This window comes from Rhinolophus ferrumequinum, chromosome 4, assembly GCF_004115265.2.
Source record: "Rhinolophus ferrumequinum isolate MPI-CBG mRhiFer1 chromosome 4, mRhiFer1_v1.p, whole genome shotgun sequence".
Taxonomy (NCBI): Eukaryota; Metazoa; Chordata; class Mammalia; order Chiroptera; family Rhinolophidae; genus Rhinolophus; species Rhinolophus ferrumequinum.
In genome coordinates, this window is record NC_046287.1 from 62,369,166 (window position 1) to 62,387,586 (window position 18,421).

General features: G+C 34.4%; 1 protein-coding gene across 1 annotated transcript in view; it reads right to left on the reverse strand.

The window, feature by feature from the left end:
- The window catches only part of KCNU1 (potassium calcium-activated channel subfamily U member 1), a 120,574-nt gene that overhangs the window by 27,796 nt on the left and 74,357 nt on the right, over positions 1-18,421 (reverse strand). The window contains exon 20 of the mRNA XM_033104019.1: positions 3,736-3,783. Coding sequence (XP_032959910.1) covers positions 3,736-3,783 — 48 coding nt within the window. The remainder of the gene's footprint in view (positions 1-3,735; positions 3,784-18,421) is intronic.

The window sequence follows — 18,421 nt, forward strand, 5'->3', positions numbered from 1 at the left end:
ATGGGTGACTATGTGGAGGAGAGTGCCCTGCCCTTCTTGACCTGTGTTAGACATATAATATGAACAAGAAATATACCTTTGTTGTGTTAAGCCAGTGAGATTTCATGGTTGTTACCATCGCTTAAGTCCATCCTATCTTAACACAAGTATCTTTTCTTAAAAACATGTTCCATGGAATATCAGTAACTGGATAAGTCAAAAGGAAATGTTTTATGTAGTCAAATACATTTTTTAAAGAGTATCCCCTCTTTGAGATTCACATTGCACCGTAGCCTATTAAGGTTCTAAAAAGCCATGCCAAAAAAGAAATCCTTTAAAATTTGTATAATCCAGTGTTTCACACTCTTACTTGACCACAAAAAGTTTTATTATTTACTTATGTACTTACTTATTTTATTTATTTATTTGCTTATTTAAAATATCTTTTATTATCCCTTGGAACATCTTTTGGGACATGTTGTATCATGTCATACTGTAGGTAATTAGTACCTAATGACAGCATTCTCCTGTGAGGTTTTACTTTACATCCTAGGAGAAATACAACCTATTGTTCTCTGTGCTGAAGGTTTAGGGGGTTTTCCCTGTGACTTAATATAGCTTGTTATTCAATACTTGGTCCAAAGCCTCAGATTCCAACATAATGTGAAGTAAATTTTCTCTCTTTTAACCAGGTTAGTTTCTAAATAGGTATCTTAAGTCATAATTTTTCCGACAAAAGAACTTACTTAAACTGAGATTGAAGTGTCAGACCTAAAGTAATGGGATAGAGAGAGGGCCCAGAAAGAGAAGCTGGGGTGGGAGGATGGGGCCCTGGAGAAGGGTTCAGAAGAGTAGAGAGGCTAACTGCCAATGAGATCAGCTCAGCCAAAGTCTAGATTCAATCCTCATTTCCTTCTCCACTTAAGACCTACCTATAAACTTAGTGAATTCTGTTCATTTACGTAGCCAGACGATGTTATAATGTAAGCCTCAAGGTCAGTTTGACCAAAATGGGTTACCTTGTTCACTAAATTAACATGACTGTTTTGGTTTAAATATCCATAACTCAGAACCTAGGAGCCTCACAGCCTCTCTTAATAGTACTAGACAAGATCATGGTGATGGCTATGCCAAGCTTGCTAAAGGCTAAGACCCGAGTTTGGTTTTGATTTTTATCAGGATTTGGAGAACTGACTATGCTACTCATTCATAGAACCTTCTTTCCTCTCCCTGTGTAGTTTCCTGGACACCTTTCCTCAGATGTTGACACAATGTACCAAGTTACCTTTAGGGAAGTGGCTTCCTGATCTCTGACCTCGGCACTCAAGTCTACAACAACTGCCACGACTTTTTTTCTGGTCACTTTCTTTAGCTTTTCCCCACTTCTCCTCCTCCCCACTCCCCTCCCATAATGAAAGAAGAGTCCTTGGTCTGAAAATTACATGCCCTTTTGGCCAATGGAAGATGATCTTCTCCCAAGCACATTTTAACTTGAGTCGGAATAGCAAATCATGCACTGTACACTTTCTATCATACTAAAAGCATGGTCTATGTACACAAGCTGTCACACACATCTTTATTCTTCATTCCTTTCTTCATTCTGATGTTATGGAAAACAGATATGCCTTAGAGGAAACACCTGTTGGAGACCTGCATAAAAGAAAAGGCTGGAGGAAACCCACTTCATCATAAAGGCGTCCATCTGGTGTCCTTGCCAAAACAAAACCTGATGCAATTTAGTTCACCATCCCGGAACTAAAGCTCCCTTCTGCCATATGCCTCGCAAATGACATGATCCTTGCAGAAATATACCTTCCTAAAGAGACTAATAAATCATCTATGAGAATGTGCAACATTAGCCGTCTTACAACTTGGAAAGAAGTTCTTTTTTTCTTTCTAACATAAAGGCTGATACTATCGGAGGAAAAGGTAGCCACAGGGCACCATCCAGGTTATTGAAGACAAAAGAAAAAAACACATTCTGACCAACGGTAGAAGCTTCTTGGGTGAGGAGGCTTTCTATGTAAGACAGCCTGGCAAGAAACATGGTGGGAGTTATCTGAGAGGGACCTCAGCAAGACATGTTTGGGATAAAGGTGGGGTTGGTTCACTGATCACAAGACAGGCTTCTTAATGTAGAAGCAAAGTGTGGTACTTCCACGTGGACTGTCCAGGATGCATTGAACCTTGAAATGTTCTCAGAGTCATATCTCTGACATCCACCTTTGGAAATTGATAGGTCAAGTGTGCTGGGTGAGAACAGTTTTTGCAGCCAGTCTACTTGTGCACATGCAGAGCAGCAATGTGAATAAAGCCTCCAGTTTTCTTTGCTGATGACTGCCTTTTTTCAGGCTGCTTTCATATGCATGAAGCCAATGTCTTGCAAGCACATGCTTGAACATGACCCAGTTAAGGAGGGCAGGCTTTTCCTCTCTGCTTTCTGGAACTATTCTGAAGAGAACTTTTATTCTGCCTTATCCATAGCAACTTAGCCTGTATGAATTCTATCACTTAAAGGGAAATATAAATGAAAGACAATGTGCCTTTGGTTTCCAATGGTAGCACCTGATGAGAAAGAGATTAAACTACACAGAAAAACCTCTATCAAGAAGGTAGGGTAGGTTTCAGTGCCAGATCATTATTTCCTCCAACTTACAGACTTGACTCAGATTATTCTTGAAGATGAGCTACCAATGGGTGAGATCCTCTACTGTTCACAATACCTATTAGAAAGTTCAAAAGGCACCTACAAGTCTTTTTTTTTTTCTTTTGCAAGCCTCAGTTTTGGATATGTTAACAAATCTTGGCTTGTGACCATTCCATTTGAAACCTTAAAACTCCATAGGTGGCTTGTAAATTCTTAGGAGAGAGTATTGTGGCCTGGATGTAGAACAATATATTTTTTCTCAAGACTTAAGTTAAATAAAAATAACAAGTTTCATAAAGTCTTAGCATAGAAAGAATTCCCTTGGCTGAGGGTTAGGAGACAGGGAGGAATGTGTCCAGGAGTTTCAGTGCCCTCTTTGGTTCAATCTTTGAAAAAATACATTGCAACAGTCTCCTGACAGTAGTGATCTAGTTCCCACCAAAACTGGAGGAAAAATCCTTAGTCCCAGGATGCCATTAGTGCTACTGAAGATTTTGTGACTTGCAGGTTACAACTGCCTTCTCTCCAACGACTTTGCATATAGTGACAAGTCTATTCAGCCCATACTTAACCTGAAAACACTCATTTATTGTCGATTCTGACCAGGGGATTTTGTGAACTGCGAAAGAAGAAATCACCTAAAATTTGAAATGAGAGGGCAAGTTGTGTAACTAGGGTTTCGCCCTCTATCCTACACCATTCTCTCCCTCTCCCACCTATCCTTTCTCTCTAGATCTTACACGCATATACATACATCCTTACACATCTACACACATGCTATAGTCAAATTTCATAATATGAGCCTTTATGGCCACATTTCAATTTTATTTTTCTGGGTTTCACCTGGTTGTCATTTATTCATGACAAGGCACTATTTTTACCTTGGAGGGAAGCTAAAGGTTTAAAAACATGGATAATTTTTTAGTCCAATCCCCTAGGAATCTATGTATGAGTATGGGGAAAAGAGCTCCTGGGACCTCTGAGAAACTTTCAGAATGAAGTAACCATGGAGAATCTCAGGAAGGCAGAACACAATCCACCTTCTCTGTTAGCAAGGCCACTGTGATCACTTCCTTTTCCATTAGAAAGGGAAAGTGTACAATTGGAACTGTGCCTTCCCTCCAGGTTGACCAGATATCCTTGCTGAGACTCCTTTACTGGGTAAAATGAGAGAAAACCTGCCGTGAAATCTCATGGGATGGGACATACGTTGACAGCAGGCTAGCTATGTAAGCACCATGCCCTCTTGGTTGTCATGTGAGAAAACCTTAGGAAAGGAGGGGAATAAGAAACCCATTGTGGGGCAACTTGGGTGACTGACTGTTCTGGTTGGTTCAGGACCTGCTTTAGTACTGAAGGCCTTCCAGGACAGGAGGCTTTCAGGACTGAAACTGGTCCCTCCACGTCAGAATGAGGATGCTTTTCCATGCTAATATGAAAAGATCCTAGGGAAAGAGGGAGAAAGGGGAAGAAAGAATAAAACAATTGAAACAGTATGCCCAGAAAACCTTTCGCGGTGTGTTCAGAAAACTGCCCGCACTTCTACATCTATAGATGAGTTTGGCTCATCTATATGTTCGGTGGAAGAAAAAACAGTTGGGTGGCCAGAGCCCTGTATGTTTTAAGACAAGCAGGTTCCTGTGAATTATATCTTCCCTCTTCTCTCTGATTTCTGTCTCCTGATTCTTTGCATATGTAAAGTCTTCACGAAATCATTGTGGAATTATAAACATTAATAATAAAGACTGTAGGTGTGATTTAAAAAAAAATCTGTAAATGACACTTTAAAAAGGAGGTGTATTAATATTCAGGATATCACTGTAGTCAGTGTTATCTTATTTCAGTCTACATAGGAGAATGTAAACTGTATTCTAAAGTAAACCAAATCAGCTAGGAATAGAATGTTCTGTTTGTCTTTAAATGCTGCTTTGCAGATGGAGTCTATCAAATCCATGGCCTCTGTTTTCAATGTTTACATTTAAAATCTCTGCAAAGACATTTTTTTCCCACCGTCTTGCTTAGAAGTTAGTTCCAAGGTCAGAGTGGCCCCAACCCAGGTGAAGGCAAGAATAATAGGTTGGTATTTCTAATAGATGAACCCACATCTGAGCTCACATTTGAGCACTTCTGCTATGTTTCGCTTTATTGCAGATGAGTACAAACTGATCACTTTTTTGCAAAGTGTTTTCTGTGCAAACATGTACGTAGGCATCCCAGAACTTAAATTGTTACCAGACGGAAGATCAAGGAGAAAGATTTAAAAAAAAAACCAAAAAAAAACTTCCCTCTTCCTCACCCATTCCCCAGATGGAACCTTATTTAAATGCCTGTATATTTTATGGATATTGCATTTGGGACTTCCCACAATGTGAGGACAAATGAGGCATGACCCCTAGCAGCAGGTACCTTTAATAAAGGCTGGAGTTTGAGCCCTGGGCAGAAGAGCCTGGGGCTTAGGGCAAGCCTCACATCTAATTGGGAACAATCTCCTCAGCCAATCTGTACAGCATGAGGTTATATTTTTAGGTGCTCTTTCCCATACCCCCCAACACATTTTAAATATCCAATGACTTAGTAAATATAGAGGTTGACCTAAATGAAAAATATGTTCCTTCCATAGACAGTTTGGGATATAAACTTCTCTGTTCATTGGATTAGGAACTGAATGATTAAATCAGTTATTCAGATACTTTCTACACTAAAACGCATTGCTGAAACAAATGGAAATTTTAAGCAAAATACTTTTATTTTTATATTTTTGGTGGGATAGGGAGGTGGGAAGTAGAAATTTGAAGTATCTGAAAATAAGCTCATTTTTCATTGTATTGATATACTTTCTAAAGTTTTACAGGATTAAGCCTGGGTCAGAGAGTAGCATGACAAAAATGTTTTCCTTATGCAGTGGGATGAGAGGCTTGGCCTGGGCGATTACTAACAATAACTCCTCAAAAGAAATTGGAACTGGAAAAAATAGCATCCATCAAAATGTTACTGGTGTGAGTGTGCACATGTGCTTGTCTCTGTGTGTGTCTGTGTGTGTGTGTGGGGGGGGTGTCAAATTGAAAAGTACAAATTGTGCAGAGGAAATAAAAATAATTTCAGGGTACAAGAATATTATTAGAGCTCTTCCCCTTAGAAAGAGGAAGTTATTTGTGAAATATTCTTATCCACATTCCTTAATTTTTCTGAAATACCTGTGGCTGGATGTCAAAATGGAGACAAATTATTAGCGAGCTGGTGATTACAGACTTTTGGAAACATTGGAAGGACCTAATGATGTGTTGAGGGCCACAGACTTTTAAATTTTCCTCACATCTGGAAGCCATCACTGGAAGGAAGCCTGTTGAATAAAGGCATCCTGAGTATTATAACATTTTACTTAGCACCAGTGACCTGTCAAGAAGCAATGGAGATAATGGAGATGGAAGCCACTTGGGATCACTCATGACATGGAGCCCTCTTCTGCTCTATGCGTTACATGATGTCTATTTTTTAAAAGTGTTGTGCCTTGATTAGAGGTGAAAAGTTAGAATTAGGGGTCTCTGGTGGGAGGGAGAAGGTTGTGGCTAGTGTTCTTTAACAAGAAAAAGTGATTAAAGTAGGGCTGTTATTAGGGATGAAAGGTAAGAGCAGGTTTTTTTTTTTTTTTTTTTTTTTTGGTGGGAGATAAGAGTCCTAGAGTGAGACAGGCATAAAAGGCAGGAAAGTCATGAGCACTCTTAGTTAGCTTTTCCCTATGTTTTAGCCCTTTAAATTAAGAATGAATCAGAACTAAAGGGAAAAAGTGGAATGCTCATACAGTTCTGTTCCCCTCTAATTTGAAATTAAGTTTCTGTAGCACATCAAGTCCTTGACTTGTCTTATATGACACTATATGGATGACAGTCATATATGAATTTCTTGAAGCTGAGGCCTGTTGCATCAAGAAACCAACTGAATGCCTAAACTCTTACCCCTACTATTTAAGCTCCAGAAGGAACTTTTGCAAGTCATTTGTTGCCTTTCCAATACTGTTTTTTAGTTGTTTTTTAGTTGTTAGCCATTTATAGGAGAAAGAGAGGGAGAGGGAGAAGGAGAAGACGAGGATATAAGAATATGAAGTAAAATGGGGAAATGTCAGTCTATTAAATAAATGCTGTTGGAAAAACTGGACAGACACATGCAGAAAATGAAAGTAAACCATCTTCTTATACCATATATAAGAATAAACACAAAATGGATTGAAGACTTAAATGTAAAACCCAAAACCATAAAACTTCTAGAAGAAAACATAGGAAGTAAACTCTCAGACATTACCCTTAGCAACATTTTCTCTGATAAGTCACCTTGAGCAAGAGAAACAAAAGAAAAAATAAACAAATGGGACTACACCAAACTAAAAACCTTCTGCACAGTGAAGGAAACCATCAACAAAATGAAAAGACAACCTATTGAATAGGAGAAGGTATTCACAAATGATACATAAGATAAGGAGTTAATATCCAAAATATATAAAGAACTCATATAACTTAACACTGTAAAAACAAACAAACAAACAAACAAAAACCCAAACAATTCAATTAAAAAATGGACAGAGGACCCGAATAGCTATTTCTCCAAAGAGGACATACAGATGGCCAATAGACACATGAAAAGATGCTCAGTGTCACTAATCATCAGAGAAATGCAAATAAAAACCACCATGAAAAAACAAACAACCAGAAAAAACCACTATGAGATATCATCTCACATCTGTCAGAATGGCTATCATCAATAAATCAACACAAAAGTGTTGGTGAGGATGTGGAGAAAAGGGAACCCTCGTGCACTTTTGGTGGGATTATAAATTGGTACAGCCACTATGGAAAGAAGTTTGGAGGTTCCTTAAAAAAAAAATTAAAAATTTTTTTATGACCCAGCATTCCACTTCTGGGTATTTGCTCAAAGAAATCCAAAACACTAATTCATAAAGATATATGCACCCTTATGTTCACTGCAGTGCTATGTACAACAGCCAATATATGGAAGCAACCTAAGTGCCCACCAACAGACAATCAAAGAAGAAAGATAGGGTACAATTATACAATGGAATATTATTTGGCCATAAAAAAGAATGAAATCTTACCATTTGCAACAACATGGATGGACCTGGAAGGTATTATGCTAAGTGAAGTCAGACTGAGAAAGACAAATGCCATATGATCTCACTTATGTGGAATCTAAAGAACAAAATAAACGAACAAAATAGAAACAGACTCATAAATGCAGAGAACAAGCTGATGGTTGCCAGATGGGAGGGAGTTTAGGGGCAGGGTGAAAAAGGTGAAGGGATTAAGAAGTACAAATTGGTGGTTATGAAATAGTCGTGGGGATATAAAGTACAGCATAGGGAATATAGTCAATAATATGGTAATAACTATGGATAGTGCCAGGTGGGTACTAGACTAGTCAGGGGGATCACTTCATAAAGTATATTAATGTATGACCACTATGCTGTACACCTGAAACTAATATAAAATAATATTGAATATCAACTGTAATTGAAAAATTTAAAAAGGAGGGGGAAGGTGAAGGGAAGTAAGAAGTTCAAATTTCCAAGTATAAACAAATAAGTCATGAGGATGTAACATACAGCATGGGGAATACAGTCAATAATATTGTGATAATGTCAGATAGTTGTTGGACTTATCATGGTGACCACTTCTTTAGGTATATAAATATTGAACAACTATGGTGTACACCTGAAACTAATATAATATTGTATGTGAGCTATATTTTAATAAAATTCTAAAAAAAAAAAAAAAGAAAATTTCCATGGAGATGGATTCCAAGCTATATCTGAGCTCTCATCACTCTGTAAGAAAAGAGTAAAGAAACTACACATTCTCTGAAATCTCCCAACCTCTTTCATTTGACCATCTCACAGGAACCCATTCTCTTTCACTCAGGATTCCAGGCCAAAAGTCTAACAGTAACTAAACAAAATTTCAGGTGTTTTAATTATTATTTTATTTTACTCTTTGATTCCATATATATACATATATATATATATATATATATATATATATATATATATATATATTTTCAGTGTAAAGTTGAGATTATATTATTAAAGAATAAATTGTTCTTTATGTGGGTGCTCTTTATTCATCTCTACTTTTCCAAGCTTTTCAACATCCTTTTAATTTAAACTCAAAATTTTAGTGGTAGTTTGTGATAAGGATTATTGCTTTTACAAAATTATCCTAAAATTAATCTTTACCCATTTTTACCCATATTTCCAGACATCTGATGTGATACAGGTCAACTTAACTATCTAAAACAGAACTGACAAATTTTTTCTGTGAAGGGCCAGGTAGTAAAACTGTTAAGCTTTGCAGGCCAAGAGGCAAAACTAATAGTATGTAAGTTGTTATATAACAAGAGAGAGAATAAATTTTCAAAATTTTTCATTGAGGATATTCAAAACATAATAATAATAAGTATAATTTTTTTTGTATTACAGATCTACTAATGAAAATAAAGGAATTTTTTAAAGACATTTCACTTAATTGGCATTCAAACTTAGTGTTTTCTATCATCAAAATTAATTGCAAAGATTCATATGTCAATGCTGACCTTAATGAGTTTTAACATATATCATCTTTGAAAATGTCTTTTCACACAGAGAAATAATTCCAAATATTGATGGTACTCCATGAGCATATGATTCTAATTGAGCATATTCATCACTTAGAAGACATTTATGGAATTCTGTTAGACTCTTCTCTCAATATTTGCCTTTTAGCATGTCATTATACAGCAGATTAATCACTTGAAATATAAGGTTAGGTGGAACACTCCTCAATTTCATTGTGAAATGAAAGTAAAAATACAGAAATTTCCTTTGTATTTGAGTCAAATTAAAAAAATAAAAAACAAAAACCTGTGAAACTAAAATCAGAAAATATATTCCCTGTAAATTTGTGTGGAAATAATGTTCTCACTTCCTGTTTTAACTTTTGACATCATGAAAAGTGTATAAAGAAGCACGATATTACTTGTGATGAGAAGAACAGTAATTATCATTGTAATGACTTCATCATAGAATAAATTTCACATATAACCTCTGTTTTGTATTTTAATTTTATGCTGATTTCATTAAGAAAAATGATCAAACCTACAATGAATGCTAAGTTTTAAGCCCATTTAGTGTTCAACAACAGTGACTGAGGGCATTTTCATTCAGAAAAATTTCAGTCTTGACCCAGAGCTCAAAAAATTACAATGAATCTTTACCACTGCTAAGCTCTTGAACTGCTTTTTGGTGAGGCTAATCATAATATTCAGTTTCTATTTCTGACAAAAATTCACAGAACTAAAAATAGTGAAGTCCACAAAAGCTAATGAAGTTCACTATTGACACTATTGGCCAAATAACTTGTGATATATTCAAGTATTTTCCACAAAATATGTGCTGATGAATAATACAATGGATAACCAGTCTTTACTTACTTTGCATTTCAGAAGTTTTGTAAATTTGTCTAATGAAAAATTTATTCTGCTTCACATGTATTTTTACTACTATTGATTGTAATACATCTTAGCAGATTCTACTTCAGATTGTACTAAATTAGTGTTTTCTCAACTTTTTAAATATATTTTCACAGGGAAATGTAGTCTACAGTGCCATGTAGACTGTACAGATAGGCTAATTTTTCAGTTGCTTCAAACTCGGCATTGACTTTTTAAATAAACAACTACATAGTATCACTGACATTTGTTGTCTTTTACGGAGTTAAGGAAAACCACTCAAAATCATTTGCCCTATTTTTCAATTCACTATTGATATTGCTCCCAATGTCAATTCCACAACCAACTGTTTTTGCAGAAAGGTTAATAGTGTTAAACAACTTTATTTTCTCTGAACACACATCTTGGAATCAAACACAATTTAATTGACTCATTATCAGTAAATGACTTCCATTGCTTGGCTATCCAATGAGCCATTCACAAGCAAACTTTGTTTACAAATTCTGTCGTGATGAAATAGTCTTTAATTTTATATTTTTTAAACCAGTGCTTTACTGTGAACTAGGATAAGTGCTTAATTGAGTAATGTCAATGTATATTGCATTCTTTTAGCACAACTACACTGTAATTGCAAATTAAACATGTAGCTTTGCCATTGCAAGCCATACATTAACAAGTAGTAGGCTAGATTTGGCTTTCATGCCGTAATTTGCTGACCTCTGATCTAGAACAGACTTTGGCATCATTTTAAAATAACATTTGCACAGAGCATATCACATAGTCCCTGTGGCATTTGTTAATAGTAAATTTGTACACGCATTATCTATAATTCTAACATGTTTAGTTTTTTGATTTTCAGAGTAAAAATGGCAAATTATACTTGAAGAAAAGAGTTGCTGTAAAGAGATAGTTTTATATCAGCTTAAGGGGTCATTGAAAATTTAATAGGAAGATGAAAAACAAACTAAAAAGTAGCCATGGAGGAAAGCACTTCCAGAATGGCAATAAAGACCTCCAAAAATTCACTTTTTGATAAAATCATGAGAACACTGACAAAAATGCTTAAAATCAATTTTTTCCAGAACTGTGGAAAGTAACCAAAGGTCTGAAGAATCCAAGAACTGTTAATTTGAAAAAAATTGGAAGACTCCTGATAAGTGAATTTTGTGGCATGTTAACTTGCCTTATTCCCATCCCTCTTTCCTCAGCTCTACCATAGCCTTTAAATCCAATGGAGTCATAATCATAGCTATAAAAACTGGCAGTGTAGCAGCCACTGAAGAGGGGATAATAGATCTGAGCTTCTCCAGAAGTCCTATTCACAGAAAATATCATTATTTCAGCTTTATGGCAGCTCCCTCAAGATACCCAATAAAAAGGTTTACCTTTATTTGAACTGACTCAGAGTTTTCTCAGTGGGAAGAGCTGATTCCCCTGGACAATTTTCCAAAAATGATGTGCAGCAATTGCTTAAAATTCTGGATACTTGAGGTAGAGATAGCAGTGTGGCAAAATAAAAGGCTAAACAAAAACTTCAAATGAAAAAGCTGAAGAATGAGAAGTCCACTGGGGGCTTTAAAAACTTTGACTTAACCCATTCTAGGGATCTAAAGGAAAACCACAGGAAAGACCTAAGATATCCCTAATCCTTTACCTCTGGCTGACCTTAAGATTCTACACAAGCAGGAAGTGAAGGCTAAGGCAGAGATGTAAACTGCTAAAATGTTGAAGGCATTCCTCAACATGCACACAGAACCCCCTGGCAAAGGCAGAGAGATTATTGATTCAAGGCATTTAAGGAAATCTCAGTACAGTCATTTGCTAACCACAAAACTGAGTGAGTAGAGGCTTCAATGTCAACATACCACAAAGAATATAGACTTTAGAGAATTAGTTCAGGAAAGTTACTAGACAAATAACAGAGACAACAATAACAGCAAACTCTGAGGCAAAGAGGAAAATAACTTCCAGAGCTGTCACATTATATTATTAAAAATATGTGGCTTTCAACAAGAAATTATGAGACACAAAGACAATGGAAGTATTGTCTATACATAGGGAATAAAAAGCAGTCAATAGAGAGTGTTCCTGTGGAAGACCAGACTTTGGACTTACTAGGCAAAGATTTCAAAAGAGCTATTATAAATATGGTCACAGAACTTAAGGAAATCATGTATAAAGAACTAAAGAAACCTATGAGAACAATGTATCACCAAATACAGAATATCAGTGAAGAGATAGAATATAAAAATAACCAAACAGAAATTCTGAAGTTGAAAAGTATAATAACTGAAAATATTTTCACTATAGGGGCTCAACAACAGATATGGGCTGGTGGAAGAAAGAATCAACAAATTTAAATATAGGTCAATGGGGATTATCCAGTCTGAAGAATAAGAGGAGAAAAAATGGGGAAAAAAAAGAAGAAATCTGAACAAAATTTCAGAAAACTGAAACATCAAGTGTACCAACATACACATAATGGGAGTTCTAGAAAGAAAAGAGAAAGAGGCAGAAAGAATATTTGAATAGATAATGACCCAAATCTTCCCAAACTTTATGAAAACCTTAATTTACAGGTCCAAAAAGCTCAACATACTCCAAGTAGGAGTAGGACTACATAGTTTACTACAAATTACATTAGTCAAGATGGTGTGTTACTCACATAAAGATAGATATATAGATCAATGGAATAGATTTAAGAGTCCAGATATGAACTCTTACCTTAATGGTCAATTCAGTTTCGACAAGTGTGTCAGCATAATTCATGGGGGAAAAGAGAAGTATTTCCAACAAATACTGCTGGGACAACTGGATATCCACATGGAAAATAATGAAGTTGAACCCTTACCTTATACCTTACACAAAATTAACTCAAAATGAATCAAAGACTTAAATGTAGAACTAAAAGTATAAAACTTTTAGACGAAAACAGGTACAAATCTTCAAAACCTTGGATTAGGCAATTGTTTCTTAGATATAACACCAAACCACAGGCAATAAAAGAAAAAACAGACAATTTGGATGGCATCAAATTTAAAAACCTTTGTGGTTCAAAACACTCCATGAAGTAAAAAGAAAACTTATGAAATGTGAGAAAATATTTATAAATAATATATCTGATGATGAACTTTGTCGGGGATATATAAATAACACTTACAATTCAAAACCAAAAGACAACCCAATTTGAAAATGGGTAAAAGACTTGATAGACACTTCTCCAAAGAAAACATCCAATGACCAATACCATATGAAAAGATTCTGAACATTCTTAGGCATCAGGGAAATTAAAATAAAAACTATAATGAGATGTCACTTCATACCCACTAGGATGGCTATAATAAAAAAGATAAACAATAACAAGTGTTAGAGAAGATGTACAAAAATTGGAACCCTCATACATTGCTGGTGTAATTGCAAAATGGAGCACTTGGCAAAATATTTGGCAAACTATTTTGGCAGTTCCTCATAATGGTATCCATAGAGTTATCTTATAACCTAACATTCCTCCTTCTAGGTATATATCCAAGATAACTGAAAACATGTACTCATACAAAATCCTGTACATGAATGTTCATTACAGCACTATTCATCATAGCCTAGAAAAGAACCCAAATGTTTATCAACTGATGAAAGGATAAATAAAATGTACTGTGCCGATAAAATGGACTACTATTCAGTCCTAAAAAGGAATGAAGACTAGATATGCTACAACGTAGATAAACCTTAAAAACATTATGGTAAATAAAAGAAGCCAGAGACAAAAGGTCATATACTGTATAATTCAAATGTTATGAAATGTCTAGAAGAGGAAAACCCATAAAGACAGAAAGTAGATTAATGACTGCTGGAGGATGTGGGGAGAGGTGACTGGGAATTGATTGCTAATGACTATGAAGTTTCCTTTGAGAGTTATGAACCTGTTCCGAACTTAAGACATGATAGTTGCATAATTCTGTGACTAAACTAAAAAGCACTGAGTTGTACAGTTTAAAGGATGAAGTTATTATAATACTTGAATTATATCTCAATAAAACTTTCATTAAAAAAATGTAGCCACAAGAAGAGACAAAGCATAGCATTCTATTATTCATTTTCCTATAGGGTCAAGTTCTCTGATTCAATGAACTATAACTGTCCTGTGTATTATAACACATATAATTACTGACATTCATGAACACATATAATTACTGACATTCATAATGACAACTGAATAATCTAGAAGTTAAATTACAGTCAATACATTGTTCCATAAAGAATCAGAAAATTACCTACTATGTTTCTAGGATTATTTCCATCTAAAATTAGGTAAACAATAGTGATGCTTAGAAAAGTTTTACGTAAAGCTGCCCAGAATGATTCATTCCAAGAGTCTGACTCACTGAAGTTGATAATATCTTGTAATTATTATGAGTATCTCATATTACATTGAGATTTATAGAGGATGAGGGACTAGTGAAACATCCTCTCTAAGGCTTATAGAGAATGTCTATATGTTTAATTGAGTTACATGAGAACAGAGATCACCTGTGTGATCTAGGATCTAGCACAATGTCTGGCACATTGAAATTACTGGAGACGTCCATTGTATTTCCAATAAATATTTGCTGGCTTACTGTTTGGAGATTGAGTAACTGATTCAAGCCATTGATTGAATCTCTAAACTTGGCCAGTTGTGTTGCCATGTTATTAGTTTAAGACAGTTATAATTATAAGCCCAGACCATCTCTCTTACTAAGAACTTCACACTCAAAAATAAAATTCAACTTCCTTATCACTTTCACCCTCCATGATTTTAGGGAAATTCATATCTATTTGCAGGTGCATGGTGATTACAGTGAGATGTAAATATCAAGTCCAACTTACCAATATTACAAAATTTTCTGTTCTGGATTGTACTTTTGGATTTTTATGTAAAAACTCATCCATAATCCCAAATTAACCTAGATATTCTCCTGTGCTTTTTTCTAGCAGTTTACAGTTTTGCATTCATTTAGACATATCTATTTTCAGTCAATTTTTGTTAAAGGTAAAATGTCTACATGTAGATTTTTTTGTTTTGTTTTTCACATATGGACATCAGTGATTCCATTGCCATTTGTCGTAAAGACTATCCTTTTTCCATTGAACTGGCTTTACTCCTTTGTCAAACATCAATTAACCATATTTGTGTGGTCCTATTTCTGAGCTTTGTTATGTGTTCTTTTGACTGATGTGCCTATTCTTTTACCAATACCATGATATCATGATTAACGTAGCTTTCTAGTCAGTCTTGCAATAGTGGGATATGAGTCCTCCAACTTTGTTCTTCTTCAGTATTGTGTTGGCTCTTCTCGATCTTTTACTTTTTCAAATAAACAAAATCAGTTTGTCAATATCTACAAAATAGTTTACTGGAATTTTGATTGGGGTTATGTTACATCTACAGATCATAGATCAAATTGGGAAGAATCAACATCGTTAAGATGTCAATTGTTAAAATATTGAGTCTATCAACATGGACTATTTCTGCATTTATTTTGATATTTAATTTAATTTCTTTCATAAGAGGGTTTTTTTTTGTATATAGATCCTATACATATTTTTTGAAATTTACATGTAATTTTTTGGGTGCTATTGTAAACGGTATTTTTAAAGTTTCAAATTCCAGTTGTTTGTGGCTGGTATATAGGAAAACGATTGACTTTTTCATAGCAACCTGTGACTTTGCTATCGTCAGTTAGCTTCAGGTATATCTTGTAGAAACTTTGGGGTTTTTATAGATAATCACATCATCTGTGAAGAAAAGTAATTTTATTTCTTGTTTTCCAATCTATATAACTTTTATTTTCCTTTTCTTGGCTTATTTCACTTGCTAAGTACATCTAGTATGTGGTTAAATAGGAGTGATGAGAGGGTGTATCCTTGCCTTGTTCCTGATCTTAAGGGGAAAACATTCAGTTTCTGACTTGTTAAGTCTGATGTTACCTGTAGGTTTTTTTTTTTCTTTTTTGTAGATATTCTTTATTAAGATAAGAAAAAGTTCCTCTCTTTTCCTAGGTGTTTTTTTTTTTTAATCATGAGTGTTGTATTTTGTCAAATGCCTTTTTTATATTGATTGAAGTGATCATGTGATTTTTCTACTTTAGTCTATTGATGCAGTTAATTACATTGATTTTCAATGTTGGATCAATTTGTTTTGCATAGCTGGAATAAATCCTACATGATTGTAGGGTATAATTGTTTTTAAACATTGTTACATTGAATTGCCTTTATTTTGTTGAGGATATTTTGCATTATGCTCCTGTGAGATACTGGCCTATAGTTTTCCTTTCTTATATCTATATCTGGTTTTGGTATTAGGGTGATGCTGGCCTTGAGTTAGGAAGTATACACTCTGCTTCATTTTTTTGAAAAAGAGGGTGGAGGGTTGATATAATTTCTTAAATGTTTGGTAGAATTCACCAGTGAAAACTTCCAGGCTTGGTGCTTTTCACAGAAGGCAGGGAAGTTTATTAATTACCGAATCAATTTATATAATAAACACAGGTCTATTCAAATCATTTATTTTTCTTTGTGTAAGTTTGGTACTTTGTGTCTTTCAAGGAATTATTCCATATCATATGAATTACCAAGTTATATGCATAGAGGTCATAGAATTCTGAATGATTCTTTTAATATCTGTGGGGTCAGTAGTTATGCCCCCTGTTTTGTTTAGTCTGGGTAAGTTTACACATTTCATTGATATTTTCAAAAACTACCTTTTGTTGATTTTTCTCCTTTATTTTCCTGTTTTCACTTTAATGGATTTATCCTTCAGTTTTATTACTCCTCTTCTGCGTGTTTTAGGCTTAAATTTTTTTCTTTCTCAGTTTCTCTCCTCTTTTCTAATATATGTATTTATTTCCTTTTAGGTACTGCTTTTGTTTCATTCCACTAATTTTGATAATTTGTATTTTCATTTTTCTTTAGTTTAAAACATTTTAAAATTTCTCTTTAGACTTCTTCTTTGACATGTTATTTAGAAGTTGTTTGTTTCCACATATTTGGGGGATTTCCCAACTCCCTTTTTATTATTGATTTTCCACCTCCTTTTTTGTTATTGATTTCTAATTTAATTACATTGTGTTCTGAAAACATACTTTGTATGATTTCAAGTCTTTCATATATTTTAATGTATATTCTCTGGTCCAGAATGTAGTCTATTTTGTGCACTTAAAAATGTACATTTTGCTATTGTTGGAGTATTCTACAAATATCAATTAAATCAAGTTGATTGATAATATTCAGATCAACTGTATCCTTACTGATTAACTGCTAACATCATCAATCACTGCATAAGGGGTCATGAAATCTCCAACATTAAGGATTTGTCTATTTACCCTTTCAGTTCTAATAATCACTGCTCAATGTGTTTTGACGTTCTGTTTTTAGGTACATACACATTTATGACTGTGATATCTTCTTGAAGAATTGAACTCTATCATTATGTGTCTCTTTATCCATGACTAAAATTAACATGGTTACTTAAGCTTTCTTTTTAATTAGTGTTAGCATGGTTTATTTGTCTCCATCTTTTCATTTTAATTTATCAAAATATTTACATTTAAAATGGGTTTTGTATAGATGGCATATAGTTGGGTTCTGCTTCTTTATTCACTCTGACAATATCTGTATTTTAATTGTTTTATTTACAGCATTCTTATTAAAACTGATTACTGATGCAGTTCGATTGCTTATCATGTTTGTCACTGTTTGCTATTTGTTGTATTTGCTCTTTACTATCCTTTTTCCCCCTGCTTTTTCTGATTTTAATTAAGCATTTTATATGATTCCATTTTATCTTCTCAGCGTATTACTTGTACTTTTTTGTGTGTATAAATTAAAAGTTGACTTTAAGTTTGAAACAAACATTTTTAACTAGTCTAAGTCCACTTTCAAGTAACATTATGCTGCTTCATGTTTAGTGCTGGTAACCTATAAGAAAGTCTTCCCAGTTCCTACCTCCCATCTCTTATAACATTGCTGTTATTCATTTCATGTGCCTATATACTATAATTACCTAATACAATTTTTATTATTAAACAGTTATATTTTAGATTAAGAAAAGTAAAAGTCGTTATTTTACCTTCATTTATTCCTTCTCTAATGCGCTTCTTTTTTTTTTTTTATGTAGATCTGAATTTCTAAGCTATATCATTTTGTTTGTTCCTGAGAAGACTATCTTACCTCCTTTTTGATATTTCTTGCAGGGGAGGTCTGATGGTAATAAATTCCCTGAGTTTTTGTTTGCCTGAGAAGTCTTTTGAAAGAAAATTTTACTGC